The sequence below is a fragment of the Macaca nemestrina genome, chromosome 15 (genome assembly GCF_043159975.1).
Source record: "Macaca nemestrina isolate mMacNem1 chromosome 15, mMacNem.hap1, whole genome shotgun sequence".
Taxonomy (NCBI): Eukaryota; Metazoa; Chordata; class Mammalia; order Primates; family Cercopithecidae; genus Macaca; species Macaca nemestrina.
The window spans coordinates 13,021,924-13,039,895 of record NC_092139.1 but is presented as its reverse complement, the minus strand read 5'-3'; the positions used below and the strand labels follow the sequence as shown (position 1 = coordinate 13,039,895).

The 17,972-nt window shown below is 51.4% G+C and overlaps 2 protein-coding genes across 2 annotated transcripts in view; one reads left to right on the top strand and one right to left on the bottom strand.

Moving 5' to 3' along the window:
* Window positions 1-17,972, bottom strand: part of LOC105470667 (ATPase phospholipid transporting 9A (putative)) — a 177,498-nt gene that overhangs the window by 139,596 nt on the left and 19,930 nt on the right. The gene's annotated exons all lie outside the window — the stretch shown is intronic.
* On the top strand, window positions 13,031-16,513 carry LOC139358428 (uncharacterized). Its single transcript, XM_071079136.1, has 2 exons — window positions 13,031-14,234; window positions 15,643-16,513. The coding sequence occupies exons 1-2, from the start codon at window positions 13,277-13,279 to the stop codon at window positions 15,651-15,653; spliced, it is 969 nt and encodes a 322-aa protein (XP_070935237.1). The 5' UTR covers window positions 13,031-13,276; the 3' UTR covers window positions 15,654-16,513.

Here is a 17,972-nt window from a genome sequence, read left to right as displayed (position 1 = left end):
TCAACCAATCCTCCCACCTCTCAGCCTCCCAAGTAGCTGGGACTACGGGCAAGCACAATCACACCTGGCTAATTTTTGTATTTTTTTGGAGAGATGGGGTTTCACCATGTAGCCCAGGCTAGTCTCAAATTCCTGGGCTCAAGTGATCTGCCCACCTCATCTTCCGAAGTGTTGAGATTACAGGTGTGAGCCACCGCACTCAGCCCCTCCTGCCTCTTTTATAACAGAATTCATGAGGATTCTGCCTTCATGACCCAATCACCTCCTGAATGCCCCACTTTATACAACTATCACATTTACGGGGAAGGGATACATTCAGACCATAACACTGGTTCATCAAAGGAAGACTGGTTAAATAAACAGGGATAAGCCATAAATGAAATTCCCAACCCCCTCTAAAGAATGAAGTCCTCTTCCAGTTCCAGGCACTTCGGGAGCTGTGGGTTCCGGTGCAGACATGTCCAAGTCCACATACAACTACACACAACCAGTCCAGAAAATGGAACAGAAATGGCATCAAGAAATCTCAGTCCACATGCATCCTTTTTTTTTTAGAAGAAGTTTTAAAAAACAAACAAACAAAAAGAAATCCCAGTCACAAAGATATGACTTTCTTGAGACGGAGTCTCGCTCTGTCACCCAGGCTGGAGTGCAGTGGTCGGATCTCAGCTCACTGCAAGCTCCGCCTCCCGGGTTCCCGCCATTCTCCTGCCTCAGCCTCCCGAGTAGCTGGGACTACAGGCGCCCGCCACCTCGCCCGGCTAGTTTTTTGTATTTTTTTAGTAGAGACGGGGTTTCACCGTGTTAGCCAGGATGGTCTCGATCTCCCGACCTCGTGATCCGCCCGTCTTGGCCTCCCAAAGTGCTGGGATTACAGGCTTGAGCCACCACGCCCGGCCTTTTTTGTTTTTTTTTTGTTTTTTTGAGACGGAGTCTTGCTCTGTTGCCCAGGGTGGAGTGCAGTGGCGCGATCTCGGCTCACTGCAAGTTCTGCCTCCCAGGTTCACGCCATTCTCCTGCCTCAGCCTCCCGAGTAGCTGGGACTACAGGTACCCGCCACCACGCCCGGCTAATTTTTTTGTATTTTTAGTAGAGATGAGGTTTCACCGTGTTAGCCAGGATGGTCTTGGCATCGTGACCTCGTGATCCGCCCACCTCGGCCTCCCAAAGTGCTGGGATTACTGGCGTGAGCCACCGCGCCCGGCCGATACGACTTTCTTAAGTGGGTGAACCCCAAGTTGAGGAACATGCACTTTGCCAAGAAGTACAACAAGAAGGGCATGAAGAAGATGCAGGCCAACACCACCAAGGCCATGAGTGCACATGTTGAGGCTATCAAGACCCTTGCAAAGTCCAAAGAGGTTGAGCCCAAGATCTCAAAGGGTGTCGGCAGCAAAATTCATCGACTTGCCTACACTGCCCACTCCAAACTTGGGAAGCGTGCTCGTGCCCACACTACTAAGGATCTTAGGCTGTGCTGGCCAAAGGCCAAGGATCAAACCAAGGCCCAGACTGCAGCTCCAGCTTCAGTTCCAGCTCTCTCTCTCCTACTTGTAGGACAGCACAAGCCCCATCGAAAGTGTATGCCTCTCGGCCGGATGTAGTGACTCACGCCTGTAATCCCAGTACTTTGGGAGGCCGAGGTGAGCAGATCACCTGAGGTCAGGAGTTCACGACCAGCCTTGCCAACGTGGTGAAACCCTGTCTCTACTAAAAATACAAAAGTTAGCCAGACATGGTGGTGCATGACACACCTGCAATCCCAGCTACCAGGGAGCCTGAGGCCGAAGACTCTCTTGAACCCGGGAGGCGGAGGTTGCAGTGAGCAGAGATCACACCACTGCACTACAGTTTGGGCAACAGAGCAAGACTCTGCCTCAAAAAAATAAAATAAAATAAAAATAAATAAAAAAACAGGCTGGGCGCAGTGGCTCATGCCTGTAATCCCAGCACTTTGAGAGACCGAGGTGGGTAGATCACAAGGTCAGGAGATCGAGACCATCCGGGCTAACATGGTGAAACCCCGTCTCTACTAAAAATACAAAAAATTAGCCGGGCGTGGAGGTAGGCACCTGTAGACCCAGCTACCCGGGAGGCTGAGGCAGGAGAATGGCATGAACCCGGGAGGCGGAGCTTGCAGTGAGTGGAGATCGGGCCACTGCACACCAGCCTGGGCGACAGAGCGAGACTCCGTCTCAAATAATAATAATAATAATAATAATAATAATAATAATAATAATATAACTAAATAAGTAAATAAATAACAAAGTGTTTGCCTCTCTCCTTTTCAGAGCTCCAGTGTTAAGCTTTCTCAGTAGAGAACGCTGGAGGGAGGCTGGGTGCGGTGGCTCACGCCTGTAATCCCAGCACTTTGGGAGGCCAAGGTAGGTGGATCACTTGAGGTCAGGAGGTTGACCAGCCTGGCCAACATGGAGAAACTCCGCCTCCACTGAAACTACAAAAATTAACAAGCGTGGTGGCAGGTGCCTGTAGGCCTGAGTCCCAGCTAGTCAGGAGGCTGAGACAAGAGAATCGCTTGAACCTGGGAGGCAGAGGTTGCAGTGAGCTGAGATCGCACCACTGTACTCCACCCTGGGTGACAGAGCAACACTCTGGAGGGACACATGTGAACCACCAGCTATGACTCACCAGCCCCATCTGCACTTGGAAGGTTGCTTTCCCCCTTCCCCATGGGTTCAGACCAGCTCTGGCCCTGCAAGCCCGCCAACTTTCTTGCCATCCAACAGCCTGGACCCCAATGTCCCCAACCAGGTCTGAACCCTGGCCCCAGAGAGGGGCCCCTTCCAAGTATGTCCTTTCTTAGGTCTACTCCCTCAGTCCTAGGCTGCCATACAGAGTTTTCTTCTATCCTACACTTACTCTTTTTTCTTTTTGAGATGGAGTTTTGCTCTGTCTCCCAGACTGGAGAGCAGGCAGCACGATCGTGGCTCACTGCAAGCTCCGCCACCTCCTCCCTCAGCCTCCCTAGTAGCTGGGACAACAGGCACCCACCACCACGTCCGGCTGATTTTTTCTACTTTTTAGTAGAGATGGGGTTTTACCTTGTTAGCCAGGATGGTCTCGATCTCCTGACCTCACCTACACTTACTCTTTAATCATGGTTTTAAAAGTCAATTTCCTCCATCTTCTTTCCACGGGGTTTAGCTGAGCCCAACCCCATCTCTGAATTTCAGGCATGATGAGTGCAGACTCCAGGCTCAGCCAGGGAGAGCCCTGGATGTTCTGGACATGATGGCTTGAGAAGGGACAGTGAGACCCCTGGCTGGGATTTTGCTAGAAATACTTGGAAAGACGTGCTCTTCTCCCTGGGGTTGCTATGGTAGCAGAAAACACGCCTGGGCAGGGGACAGACGCCCTGTTCCCATTTAGGGACTAGTCGGCCTGAAAATGAAGCCCCCAAGGAGGACAGCAGAGACGAGAAGTTCCTGATAACCTCGAGAGAGTGCAAAGATTCACCCATCCCCAGACTTTCAGTCTCAGAGTCAATAAAATGGCTTTTGTTGTATTTTACTTTGCTCAAGCCAGTTTACTTTGTTTCATTATTATTTATTTATTTAGAGACAGGGTCTCACTCTGTCACCCAGGCTGCAGTGCAGTGGCGAGATCATAGCTCTCTGGAGCCTCTACCTCCTGGACTCAAGCAATCCTCCCACCTCCGCCTCCCGATGGGACTACAGGCATGCACCACCACACCTGGCTAATTTTATAATTTTTTGCAGAGTCAGGGGTCTCCCTATACAGCCCAGGCTGGTCTCAAACTCCTTGGACTTAAGGGATCTGCCCGCCTCAGCCTCCCAAAGTGCTGGGGTTGCAGGTGTGAGTCACCATGCCCCAGCCAACTCAAACCAATTTTAGTTGGGAGTCTGTCAGCCGCTACCTAAAATCTTTTAAGATTCCTGTCTGGCAGGCCAGGCGCGGTGGTTCATGCTTGTATTCCCAGCACTTTGGGAGGCCAAGGCGGGTGGATCACCTGAGGTCAGGAGTTCAAGATCAGCCTGACCAACATAGTGAAACCCCGTCTCTACAAAAAATACAAAAAATTAGGCTGGGCATGGTGGCTCACGCCTGTAATCCCAGCACTTTGGGAAGCCAAAGCGGGTGGATCACCTGAGGTCAGGAGTTCAAGATCAGCCTAACCAACATGAAGAAATCCTGTCTCTACTAAAAATACAAAATTAGATGGGTGGTGGCGCATGCCTGTGATTCAAGCTACTTGTAAGGCTGAGGCAGGAGAACTGCTTAAACCCAGGAGACAGAGGTTGTGGTGAGCTGAGATCGTGCCATTGTACCCCAGCATGGGCAACAAGAGTGAGACTCCATCTCAAAAAAAAAAAATTAGCCGGGTGTGGTGGTGGGCACCTGTAATCCCAGCTACCCTGGAGACTGAGGCAGAAGAATCGCTTAAACCCAGAAGGTGGAGGTTGCAGTGAGCCAAGATTGCACCATTGCACTTCAGCCTGGGCGACAAGAGCAAAACTCTATCTCAAAAAAATAAATAAAAAGATTTCTCTGGGCCGGGCACGGTGGCTCAAGCCTGTAATCCCAGCACTTTGGGAGGCCGAGACGGGTGGATCACAAGGTCAGGAGATCGAGACCATCCTGGCTAACATGGTGAAACCCCGTCTCTACTAAAAATACAAAAAACTAGCCAGGCGAGGTGGCGGGCGCCTGTAGTCCCAGCTACTCGGGAGGCTGAGGCAGGAGAATGGCGTAAACCCGGGAGGCGGAGCTTGCAGTGAGCTGAGATCCAGCCACTGCACTCCAGCCTGGGCGACAGAGCGAGACTCCGTCTCAAAAAAAAAAAAAAAAAAAAAAAAAAGATTTCTCTCTGCCACACGGCTGGGCCATGTGTAAAGACACATTCCTGTTGGTTTTATATGTCTTCAATTCTAATGGGTTTTGTGTTGTTGTTTTTGTTTTTTGAGACAAGGTCTCACTCTGTCGCCCAGGCAGGAGTGCGGTGGCACCATCATGGCTCAGTGCAGCCTCCTTCTCCCCAGGCTCAAGTGATCCTCTTGCCTCAGCCTCCCATGTGGCTGGGACTACAGGTGTGTGCCACCACGCCTGGATAATTTTTTTTTATTTTTTTATTTTTAGTAGAAACAGTCTCACTGTGTTACCCAGACTAGTCTCCAACTCCTGGGCTCGAGCAATCCTCCCACCTCAGCTTCTCAAAGTGCTGGGATTACAGACGTGAGCCACGATACCCGGCCCCAATTATAATGTTTAAAGAGTACAGTCTACACCTTAAAGCCTGCATTTCATCATCCTGTCCTTACTACTCTGACTTCTTTACAGTTGTGCTGTCCACCTTGGCGGCTTCTACCACATGTGGCTATTTTAAGTTTCAATTAATTAAAATAATTCAAGTCCTCCTTTTCCCTGGCCACACTGAGTGCTCCATAGCTACATGTGACCACTAACTACAGACTAGACTGTGCAGACACAGAACATTCCATCATGGCTGAGAGTTCTACTGGCCAATGCTGCTGGAGAGCAACCCTTTCAAGACACCTCCTTCCACCTTAATCTTGAACTGATGTCAGTGGCAAAGGACGCACACATGAACGTGAGTAAGTGGATCTCATAGGCCAGGCATGGTGGCTCACGCCACTTTGGGAGGCCAAGGCAGGCGGATCACGAGGTCAGGAGATGGAGACCATCTGACCAACATGGTGAAACCCCACCTCTACTAAAAATACAAAATTAGCCGGGCGTGGTGGTGCATGGCTGTAATCCCAGCTACTCGGGAGGCTGAGGCAGGAGAAGAGCTTGAACCTGGGAGGCTGAGGTTGCAGTGAGCCAAGATCACACCACTGCACTCCAGCATGGACAACAAGAGCAAAACTCCGTCTAAAAAAAAAAAAGTGGACCTCACAATGGAGGGAAGCTTGCCTGAACAGAGTTTCCCAAACTTCAGCCATTTTCATACACACATGGGATTTCTATGATCTCCAAATACCTCTAGCTTCTAACTACACGATTTTGTCTAAATTTGATCACCTTACATCAGTGGTTCTCAACTGGAGGCAATTTTGCACCCCCAGGGTGGGTATCCTGCAATATCTGGAGACACTGTTGGTTGTCACAACTCCAAGATGCTACTCTCATCTAGTGAATGGAGGCGGCCAGGGATGCCGCGAGACACCTTACAATGCACAGACAACCGCCACAACAGAGAAGTATCTAGCCCAAAACGCCACTTGTGCCCAGTTGAGAACTCCTGCTCTAGGTTTTATATATAAACTATTTGTTTAAAATAGATTCACCCCATTTACATAAATGTATTTTAAATGATAATCTCTGGCCAGGGATAGCTCACACCTGTCATCCCAACACTTTGAGAGGCCGAGGCGGGAAGATTGCTTGAGTTCAGGAGTTGGAGACCAGCCCGAGCAACATGGTGAGACCTCATCTCTACTAAAATTCAAAAATAATTAGCCAGGCGTGGTGGCACATGCCTATAGTCTCAGCTAGGTGGGGGTTTAGGGACGGAGGATCGCTTGAGTCCAGGAAGTCGAGGCTGCAGTGAGCCCTGATCATGCCGCTGTACTCCAGACTAGGGAACAGAGCAAGACACTGTCTCAAAAAAAAAAAAAAAAAAAAAAAAAAAAGATAACCTCATGCCATTACCATAACTAGAAACCAGTATCACTTGCCATAAATAGAAGATAAATAACAAAACCAGCACAATGAAAAGCAAAGTGTGTTACTCTACTCCGGCTGGCTGCTGCAGCTGGCAGTGCCTCTGAGCCCGAAGCCTACCCTGCTGCTGCTGCTCCTCCCTTCTTTTTCTTTTTCTTTTTCTGTTTTTTTTTTTTTTTTTTTTGAGACAGAGTCTCGCTCTGTCGCCCAGGCTGGAGTACAGTGGCGCAATCTCAGCTCACTGCAACCTCCGCCTCCTGGGTTCAAGCAATTCTTGTGCCTTAACCACCCAAGCAGCTGGGATTACAGGTGTGCACCACCATGCCCGGCTAAGTTTTGTATTTTTAGTAGCGACGGGGTTTCACCATGTTGGCCAGGCTGGTCTCGAACACCTGACCTAAGGTGATCCACCCGCCTCGACCTCCCAAAGTGCTGGGATTACAGGCATGAGCCACCGCGCCTGGTCCCTCCTTTCTTTATTGCTGAGAAGTTAGCAAGTGTTTGGTGCTAAAAAGTGGGCCCTGACAGTGCTGTAAATATTGAAGGGAAATTGAAAAATAAATAAGCATCTTGCTAAATGTCTCAATGCGATTCAGTTCCTGCCCATGAATTCTTTAAATTTATCATGCAGCATCCAGAACCATTGCCTGCCCAACATTTTGGAACTGTTGTCCCGCAGCAGAAACCTTGAGCTTGGTGGCAAATTTACAAGTGACCAAATTCCCCCACATCTGTCCAAACAAAAGAGGTGACAGCCAGCCTTCCTACTGAGAAGTGGATTTATACACGCAGCTCTCTCTTCCCGGGGAAGCTGCAGCCACACCCCGTGTGTCGCATGGATGGACTTCAGCTCCCTGGCGCCTCAGGGTTCCAGAGGAGCAGTGGCCCGAAGCTGTGTTGTGGCAGCTGTCACCTTGGTGGTGTGGGTGCTGCTGTTGTTCCTTAACACCAAACTGAAACTGGACCGTCTGACACTGCCATGACAAATAAACTTCCATCCCACATTCCAGACAGGCTGGGGAGATGGGCTGCAAGACCGAATCCTTTAAGAGTAAGAAATTAGGCCAGGCGCGGTGGCTCACGTCTGTAATCCCAGCTCTTCGGGAGGCTGAGGCAGGTGGATCATGAGGTCAAGAGATCGAGACCATCCTGGCCAACATGGTGAAACCCTGTCTCTACTAAAAATACAAAAATTAGCCGGGTGCGGTGGCAAATACCTGTAGTCTCAGCTACTCAGAAAGCTGAAACAGGAGAATCGCTTGAACCCAGGAGGTGGAGGTTGCAGTGAGCCGAGATTCTGGCACTGTACTCCAGTCTGGGTGACAGAGTAAGATTCTATCTCAAAAAAAAAAAAAAAAGTTCTTTCTCTGAAGCTATTTTTCCAGATAAAAAAGGAAAATATGAAATAACTTTCTCACCCATTGATAACAACAGCCATTCAACTAGGTTAAAATGTAAGTTTAGAAATAACTTAGTTTACATTGTTTCCTGCTCAGACCATTTATTTATTTATTTATTCATATTTTATTTATTTTTTTTTTTTTTTTTGAGACAAGGTCTCACTCTGTCACCCAGGCTGGAATGCAGTGGCCCAATCTCGGTTCAATATAACCTCCGCCTCCCAGGCTCAAGCGATCCTCCCACCTCAGCTTCCTGAGTAGTGGGACCACAGGCCTGCACCACCACAGCCAGCTAATGTTTGTATTTTCAGTAGAGATGGGGTTTCACCATGTTGGCGAGGCTAGTTTCAAACTCCTGACCTCAGGTGATCCACCCACCTGGGCCTTCCAAGGTGGATGACAGGCATGAGCTACCACGCCCAGCCTAGACCATTTATATAAAGGAAAACCGAAATGGATTTTCTTAGGATTGGACTCTAAGACAAATAAAGGTTTTAACAGCAGATAGTCTGCTAACCAGATACACAATGGTTTCATACAATCTGGCTGAAATGCAAAGGAAAAGCAAATATTAGAGGAGCAAAGCCGAGGGAACAATGTTTCTGAAAAAGGTAACTAATATAACAAGGAGTAGGGAAGGAGTTGGCCTCCGCAGACACCATCATCTCTGCTGCGAGTTCCCCTATAGTCCGTACGCACTGCGCAAATATTTGCTGAATTCTCTGCACGACACACGAACCTTCCAGGAAGTTACAAGGTCCAGGAAAGAACAGTCTCAGCACTGACGTTGGGCAGATCCAAAAAGAACACCAAGAAAAATTAAAAGTAGCCAGATATGGTGGCTCATGCCTGTAATCCCAGTACTTTGGCAGGCCGAGGCAGGCGAATCACTTAAGGTTGGGAGTTCGAGACCAGCCTGGCCAACATGACGAAACCTTGTCTCTACTAAAAATACAAAAATTAGCTGGGCATGGGCCAGGTGCGGTGGCTCACTCCTGTAATCCCAGCACTTTGGGAGGCTGAGGCAGGTGGATCAAGAGGTCAGGAGATCAAGACCATTCTGGCCAACATGGTGAAACCCCGCCGTCTCTACTAAAAATACAAAAATTAGCTGGGTGTGGATGCAGTCCCAGCTACTCAGAGGCTGAAGCAGGAGAATTGCTTGAACCCAAGAGGCAGAGGCTGCAGTGAGCCAAGACCGCGCCACTGCACTAGAGCCTGGGTGACAGAGCGAGACTCTGTCTAAATATAAAAATATATATATATATATATATATATAAAAAAGCTGGGCATGGTGGCAGGTGCCTGTAGTCCCAGCTACTGGGGAGACTGAGGCAGAAGAATCGCTTGAACCCCGGAGAAGGAAGTTGTAGTGAGCCAATATTCTGCCACTGCATTCCAGCCTGGGCAACAGATTGAGACTCTGTCTCAAAAAAAGAAAAGAAAAGAAAAGAAAAGCAGTCTGAATTAGTCAACAGCAATCGTTCTCAATAACAGGGCAGGGTTATTTTGCCCCTGCAGACGCTTGACAATGTCTAGGGATGTGTTTGATTGTCACAACTGCAGGGGAGTGGGGTACTACTGACACGTAGTGGGTAGAGCCCAGGGATGCTGCTAAACATCCTAAAATGTCCAGGAGAGCCCCACCAGAGAGGGTAATCTGGCCCCAAATGTCAACAGTCCCGAGGTGGAGAGCCCTGCTCTGGCGCAGCACTGCCTGCTAGGTTTTTGTGATGATGGAACCATTCTATACTGCACCATCCGACACAGTAGCCACCAGTCACATGTGGCTGCTGAGTACCCAAAATGTGACATTTAAAGTTTATTTCAATATCCGAAGGAATATAAATCATTCTACCACAAAGACATCTGCACACAAATGTTCCCTGCAGCACTATTCACAAAGCAAAGATGTGGAATCAACCTCAATGCCCACCAATGACAGACTGGATAAAGAAAACGTGGTACATATGTATATGGAATACTACACAGTCATAAAAAAAGAACAAGATTGTGTCTTTTGCAGGACATGGATGGAGCTGGAGGCTATTATCCTTAGCACATTAACACAGGAAAAGAAAGTGTGGGAGTGGGACGACATGCGAGTCATACTTCTATAAGAGGAGTCAGGCCTGCTGAGCAGCAGAATATTCACAGGGAAAGACTGAGGGCTGGAGAGACAGGGAAAGGCGATAGTCCCACAATGATCCTACAGCTATCAGACTCAAGTCCAAGGCTCTCGTCTTCTCACCTTTTCATCTCTGCTGTCCCATTACCAAGCCACTCTCCTGCAACCAAGGCAGGCATGCCCCAGAACCCTATGCTCTCATCTTCCCCCACTGCTCCATTTCTATCAAACTACCCAACATGTCTGTAAGACCCACTCACACCAGACATCCTCCTGCAAGCCTGTCCCTTTATCTTCTATCTATCCTTTCAAACCCAACTCTGTGCTCTTCGCAAAGAGAGGAGGAAGCAGTTCGGGCTCTCTTAGACTTTACTGGTCTGTTTCTCTCTAGACCAGGACTGGCAAACTCAAACCTACAGGGGCCCAGCAAGCCACATAAAAAATACATAGGCTAGGTGCAGTGGCTCATGCCTGTAATCCCAGCACTTTGAAAGGCTGAGGCAGGAAGATCACTTATGGCTAGAAGTGCGAAACCAGCTTGAGCTACATAGTGAGATCCCATCTCTATTTGTTTTTTAAAAATAGAAGAGAAGAAAAGAAGAAAGAAGGATGTGGAGGAGGGGAGGGAGGAAGGAGGAGGGAGGAGGAGAAGGAGAAAAAATAATTAATGAAAATAAACACAAGGTCCAGTGGGATGGGGCACACCTCCAGTCCAGTTCCTACACAAGCCTAGACCATCTGATTCTTCAAGACAAAGACATTCTGAAGAGTAAATATTCAGTTATAAAATGTTGGCAACTGACTCAATTTTTAAATATTATACAAAACTAAAACCACACCAAGATATCATTTTTTTATGACCAAAGTCAAAAATCTTAATAAAGGCAAGGATGGACAAACAGGCGCTGTCACTGCTGGCAAGGATCTAAGTCAGCATAACCTCACGGAGGACATTTTGACGATGCTATCAAAATTACAAATGTACATTCACTTCAGCCATTCCCCTTCCAGATATTCCATACAGTCTAACATGGGCACAAAGACTTGTGTGACATTCCTAGTAATAATAAACCATTAGAAAAAATAAATATAACTGACCAAGCTCAGTGGCAAACGCCTATAACCCCAGCACTTTGCAGGCCCGGGTTCACTTGAGGCCAGGAGTTCAAGACCAGCCTGGGTGACAGCGCCTCTAAAGATAGCTAAATAGATAAGTAGGTAGGTAGGTAGTGAAAGGAGCTGGGCACATTCCTCAGCCCCGGGCTCAAAACTCCCTGAGCCTAGCACAAACACATCCCATCCTCCCATCCCACCACCATATATCTCTCAAACTCCCTGAGCTCAGTACAAACACCACCTGGAAAGTCTCCGATAAGGAGACAGCCGTACAAGGTTACTGAAAGCGCAGGAATTTCTTTGTTCCCCTACAACTTTCGGGCTATAAAAAGCAAACGCTCGCATTGTTCGGGGCCCTCTTGTATACTGTGTAAAGGAGGGACCAAGTTCGAACTTGTAGTAAAGATCCTTGCCGCTTGGCTTTGACTCTGGACTCTGGTGGTCTTCTTTGGGGAACAAACACTCTGGGCATAACATCTGGGGGCTCGTCCGGGATTCCCCAAGCCCACCAGACCCCTGGTCAACGGATCTGCTAGGATCGATCTACTAATAGGTGAGCTGGCTCGTCTCCGTTTGTCTGTCTGTGTCTGTGTGTCTGTTCTGAATCTGAATCTCTGACTCGCGAGGTCTGAAACTGAGGCTGGCACAGTCCTGGCGGACGCGCTATAGGACAGCCAGTGGAGACCGGTGGGAGACGTCCCCTGGCTCTCTTCTGATTTAAATTGCGATCTGAGTTGCCGGAGCGGGTTCGCGATCCGGGCAACAGTCTGAATTGCCCCGGTCCCCGGGTGCGCGCCTGCCGTCTGAATTGCCCCGGTCCCCGGGTGCGCGCCTGCCGTCTGAATTGCCCCGGTCCCCGGGTGCGCGCCTGCCGTCTGAATTGCCCCGGTCCCCGGGTGCGCGCCTGCCGTCTGAATTGCCCCGGTCCCCGGGTGCGCGCCTGCCGTCTGAATTGCCCCGGTCCCCGGGTGCGCGCCTGCCGTCTGAATTGCCCCGGTCCCCGGGTGCGCGCCTGCCGTCTGAATTGCCCCGGTCCCCGGGTGCGCGCCTGCCGTCTGAATTGCCCCGGTCCCCGGGTGCGCGCCTGCCGTCTGAATTGCCCCGGTCCCCGGGTGCGCGCCTGCTGTCTGAATTGCCCCGGTCCCCGGGCTCCCGGCTTCCGGCGCACGCTCGCGGCCCCGGTCCCCGGGCTCCCGGCTTCCGGCGCGCGCTCCCGGCCCCGGTCCCCGGGCTCCCGGCTTCCGGCGCGCGCTCCCGGCCCCGGTCCCCGGGCTCCCGGCTTCCGGCGCGCGCTCGCGGCCCCGGTCCCCGGGCTCCCGGCTTCCGGCGCGCGCTCGCGGCCCCGGTCCCCGGGCTCCCGGCTTCCGGCGCGCGCTCCCGGCCCCGGTCCCCGGGTTCCCGGCTTCCGGCGTGCTCGCGGCCCCGGTCCCCCGGCTCCCGGCTTCCGGCGCGCGCTCCCGGCCCGGTCCCCGGGCTCCCGGCTTCCGGCGCCACACTTCCGGCCCGGTCCCCGGGTTCCCGGCTTCCGGCGCGCGCTCCCGGACCGGTCCCCGGGCTCCCGGCTTCCGGCGCCACACTTCCGGCCCGGTCCCCGGGCTCCCGGCTTCCGGCGCCACACTTCCGGCCCGGTCCCCGGGCTCCCGGCTTCCGGCGCCACACTTCCGGCCCGGTCCCCGGGCTCCCGGCTTCCGGCGCCACACTTCCGGCCCCGGTCCCCGGGCTCCCGGCTTCCGGCGCCACACTTCCGGCCCCGGTCCCGGGGCTCCCCGGCTTCCGGTGCCACACTTCCGGCCCCGGTCCCCGGGCTCCCCGGCTTCCGGTGCCACACTTCCGGCCCCGGTCCCCCGGCTCCCGGCTTCCGGCGCCGCACTCCCGGCTAGCTATCAGTAATAAGTCAGATCAGATTTCCTCTATTGGGATTCTAACCCACATTCCTTTACAGGAAAGGACTACAAATCGTTACAGGATGGGCAATACCCAGAGTACTCCTCTATCTCTCCTTACAAATAATTTCAAAGAAGTTAGAGCAAGGGGCCATGATCTTGGTATGGAAATCAGGAAAGGAAAGCTAATTACTCTGTGTCGCTCCGAGTGGCCTGCCTTTGATGTGGGGTGGCCACCCGAAGGGACCTTCCGACTTGCTGTCATCACTAGGGTAAAATCCAAGATTTTCCTACCTGGACATGCGGGCCACTTAGACCAAATCCCATACATCCTCATATGGCAGGACCTTGTTGAAAACCCGCCTCCTTGGCTGTCCCCTTTCCAATTAGCCTCTGAACCCTCTAAGGCACTGGTTGCTCGACCACTAAAAACCAAGCAACCAACTGCCCCCTCCCATCCTGTTCTACCTGATAGCGGGGACCCACTGTTCACAGAACCCCCTCCGTACCCCTCCGGGCCCCAGGTTCCGGCCCCTCGGGCTGAGTCGCGGGAGAGAGCAGGCGGAGAGGAGGCGGCCGCCACTCACGGGCCTGCTGAAAGAGAAAGTAACTTTGAGGGGCCGGCGGGGCGGACGCGAGGGCGCACTTTGCGGACTAGCCCCCCCCAGCCGCCTGACTCCACGGTGGCTTTACCCCTCCGGGAAATAGGACCCCCAGATGACACAGGAATCCCCAGGCTCCAGTACTGGCCATTCTCCACCAGTGATCTGTATAACTGGAAGACTCAGAGTGCTCGGTTTTCAGACAACCCCAAAGATTTACTGTCTTTACTGGATAGTGTCATGTTCACCCACCAGCCCACTTGGGACGATTGTCAGCAGCTCCTCCGAATCTTGTTTACCACGGAAGAGCGAGAGAGAATACAGGTAGAAGCTAGAAAGCTGGTCCCGGGGGACGACGGTCAACCGACTGCCAACCCCGACCTCATAAACGCGACCTTTCCTCTGACCAGGCCGGCATGGGACTACAATACGGCAGAAGGTAGGGGACGGCTACGCCTTTATCGCCAGACTCTAATGGCAGGTCTCCGGGCAGCTGCTCGCAAGCCCACTAATTTGGCTAAAGTATATTCTATTCTGCAAGAAAAGACAGAGAGCCCAGCCACCTACTTAGAAAGATTAATGGAAGCTTTTAGACAGTACACCCCCATAGATCCAGAGGCTCCAGGAAGTCAGGCAGCTATTATAATGTCATTCGTAAATCAGGCAGCCCCAGATATTAAAAGAAAACTCCAGAAATTAGAAGACTTGGAAGGAAAGCGGATTCAGGACCTCCTTCAGATAGCCCAGCGGGTTTACAATAACAGAGATACTCCAGAAGAAAGGCAATTTAAGGCCACTGAAAAAATGACCAAGGTCCTGGCAGCAGTAGTACAGAAAGAGCATCTACAGCCAGAGTACACCCAACCCAGGCGGCCCCCCAGGCATGATAATCTGAAAAAAGACCAATGTGCCTACTGCAAGGAGGCTGGCCACTGGGTAAGAGACTGCCCCAAAAAGAAACAACGAGGACAGGGACCCCCTAGGTCTACACCCGTACTAGTCACTCAAAATGAAGACTAGGGAAGACGGGGTTCGGATCCCCTCCCCGAACCTAGGGTAACTTTGCAAGTGGAGGGGTCCCCAGTCCAGTTCTTGGTCGATACGGGAGCACAGCACTCAGTCTTAGTTAAAACTAATGGAAAATTATCCTCCAAGTCCTCGTGGGTACAAGGGGCCACAGGAGTTAAGAAATACCCATGGACAACACAAAGAACAGTAAACCTCGGAGCCAAGAATGTAACCCATTCTTTCCTGGTTATCCCTGAGAGCCCCTGTCCCCTATTAGGGAGAGACCTGCTAACTAAAATGGGAGCACAGATCCATTTCCTCCCTGAGGGGCCCATCGTGACCAACTCCCACAATCAACCCGTGTCCGTCCTAACTATAACCCTAGAAGATGAGTACCGGCTCCACCAGGAGCAACCGGCCCCTGACCAGGACATAGCAACCTGGCTCCAGCAATATCCAGAAGCTTGGGCGGAAACGGGGGGCTTAGGACTAGCAAAACACCGTCCTGCTTTATTTGTTGAACTTAAACCTGGGGCAGACCCCGTGCGGGTACGCCAATACCCGATGCCCCTAGAGGCCAAGAAAGGAATTGCCCCGCATATCCGCCGGCTCCTTGACCAAGGAATCCTCTGCTCATGTCACTCACCCTGGAATACTCCATTGTTGCCGGTACGAAAACCTAATAGTGGAGAATACAGACCTGTACAAGACTTAAGAGAAATCAATAAGAGAGTTGTGGACATACACCCAACTGTGCCTAACCCATATACCCTCCTAAGCACCCTAAACCCTAAACATCAATGGTACACTGTTTTAGATTTAAAAGATGCTTTCTTCAGTTTGCCTTTAGCCCCTCAGAGCCAAAAGCTCTTCGCCTTCGAGTGGAATGACCCTGATAGAGGCATAAGTGGCCAACTGACATGGACCAGACTGCCGCAAGGATTCAAAAACTCTCCTACCCTGTTCGATGAGGCCCTCCATGAAGACCTGGGTGAGTACCGACGCAAACACCCTGAAATAACCTTACTACAGTATGTTGATGACCTCCTGATTGCTGCTGAGACCCAAGAAGCTTGCATCCAAGGGACCAAAGGTCTCTTACAAGCTCTGGGAAATCTAGGATACCGAGCCTCAGCAAAGAAAGCTCAAATCTGTAAATCAGAGGTAACATACCTAGGATACCTGCTTAAAGAAGGGCAGCGCTGGTTAACAGACGCCCGAAAACAAACTGTTCTGCAGATCCCCAGGCCGCAATCCACCCGACAAGTGAGGGAATTCCTGGGGTCAGCGGGGTTTTGCAGACTATGGATACTTGGGTTCGCAGAACTGGCTAAACCCCTATATCAGGCAACACGGGGGCAGCAGCCATTTAAGTGGACAGACGAAGCCGAGTCGGCTTTCCAACAGATTAAAACTGCCCTACTCTCCGCGCCTGCACTAGGACTACCTGATGTTACCAAGCCCTTCCACTTATACATAGATGAAAATAAAGGTATCGCTAAGGCAGTAATAACTCAAAACTTAGGCCCCTGGCGGAGGCCAGTTGCCTACCTGTCAAAGAAGTTAGACCCAGTGGCTGCCGGGTGGCCCCCTTGTCTCCGAATGATTGCAGCCACGGCTCTGATGGTGCAGGATGCTGATAAGCTTGTCATGGGGCAAGAATTGCGGGTCGTTACCCCACATGCCATCGAAGGTGTACTCAAACAGCCACCCAATCAATGGATGAGTAACGCCCGACTCACCCACTACCAAGGATTACTACTAAATCCTCTCAGGATAACTTTCCTGCCCCCAACGACCTTAAACCCTGCCTCGCTGCTGCCCAACCCGGACCTGGACGCCCCACTCCATGACTGCACCGAGATACTAGCTCAGGTGCACGGAGTTCGAGAAGACCTGCAGGATCGCCCACTTCCTGACGCCGACCTCGTCTGGTTCACTGATGGGAGCAGCTTCATGCATCAGGGCCAGAGGTACGCTGGAGCGGCAGTGACTTCAGAGACTAAGGTAATCTGGGCGGAACCCCTGCCCCCGGGGACATCGGCCCAGAAGGCTGAATTAATAGCGCTCACCCAAGCTCTTACCTTAGGGGCGGGGAAAAAGCTGACGGTATATACAGACAGCCGATATGCTTTTGCAACAGCGCATATACATGGGGCCATTTACAGGGAGCGGGGGTTACTAACGGCTGAAGGAAAAGAAATAAAAAACAAGCAAGAAATCCTAGCCCTGCTAACAGCCCTATGGAGGCCAGAAAAGTTAGCCATTGTGCATTGCCCAGGGCATCAGAAACTAACTACTCCAACTGCTCAAGGCAACTTTCTAGCGGACCAAACTGCAAGAAAGGTGGCGAAGGCTCCCAGCCAACTCCTTGCACTCCAGCTCCCTGACCCGGGCCCCCGGGACTTGCCATATTTCCCTGATTATTCAGAACAAGATCTCCAGTGGATTGAAAAGCTTCCCCTGAAACAGATCCAGAATGGGTGGTGGACTGATACTAATGACCAAACCATCCTACCAGAAAAATTAGGACAACAAGTGTTAGAACACATCCACCGAACCACCCACCTGGGTGCTCGGCGGATGATAGACCTGATCAGACGCTCTAAGCTCAAATTCAGACATACAGCCGAGATGGCCAGCAACATCGTGACAAGTTGCAAAGTCTGCCAGCTTAACAACGCCTACCCCCAATCCCAGGCTGCAACGGGAACAAGGCTCAGGGGAACCAGGCCCGGTATCTACTGGGAAGTAGATTTTACTGAGATAAAGCCAGGAAAATACGGGTATCGGTACTTACTTGTCTTTGTAGACACTTTTTCAGGGTGGACTGAAGCATTCCCCACCAAGAAAGAGACTGCTCAGGTTGTAGCAAAGAAAATCCTGGAAGATATCCTCCCCAGGTATGGCTTCCCCGTCCAGATAGGGTCAGATAATGGGCCGGCCTTCGTCGCTAAGGTAAGTCAGGATTTGGCTTCCATCCTTGGGGCAAATTGGAAACTACACTGCGCTTACAGGCCCCAGAGTTCAGGACAGGTAGAGAGAATGAATCGGACCTTAAAAGAGACCTTAACTAAATTGACTATGGAGACTGGCGCTAATTGGGTAGTCCTTCTCCCCTACGCTCTGTTCCGGGCCCGTAACACCCCTTACAGACTAGGCCTTACTC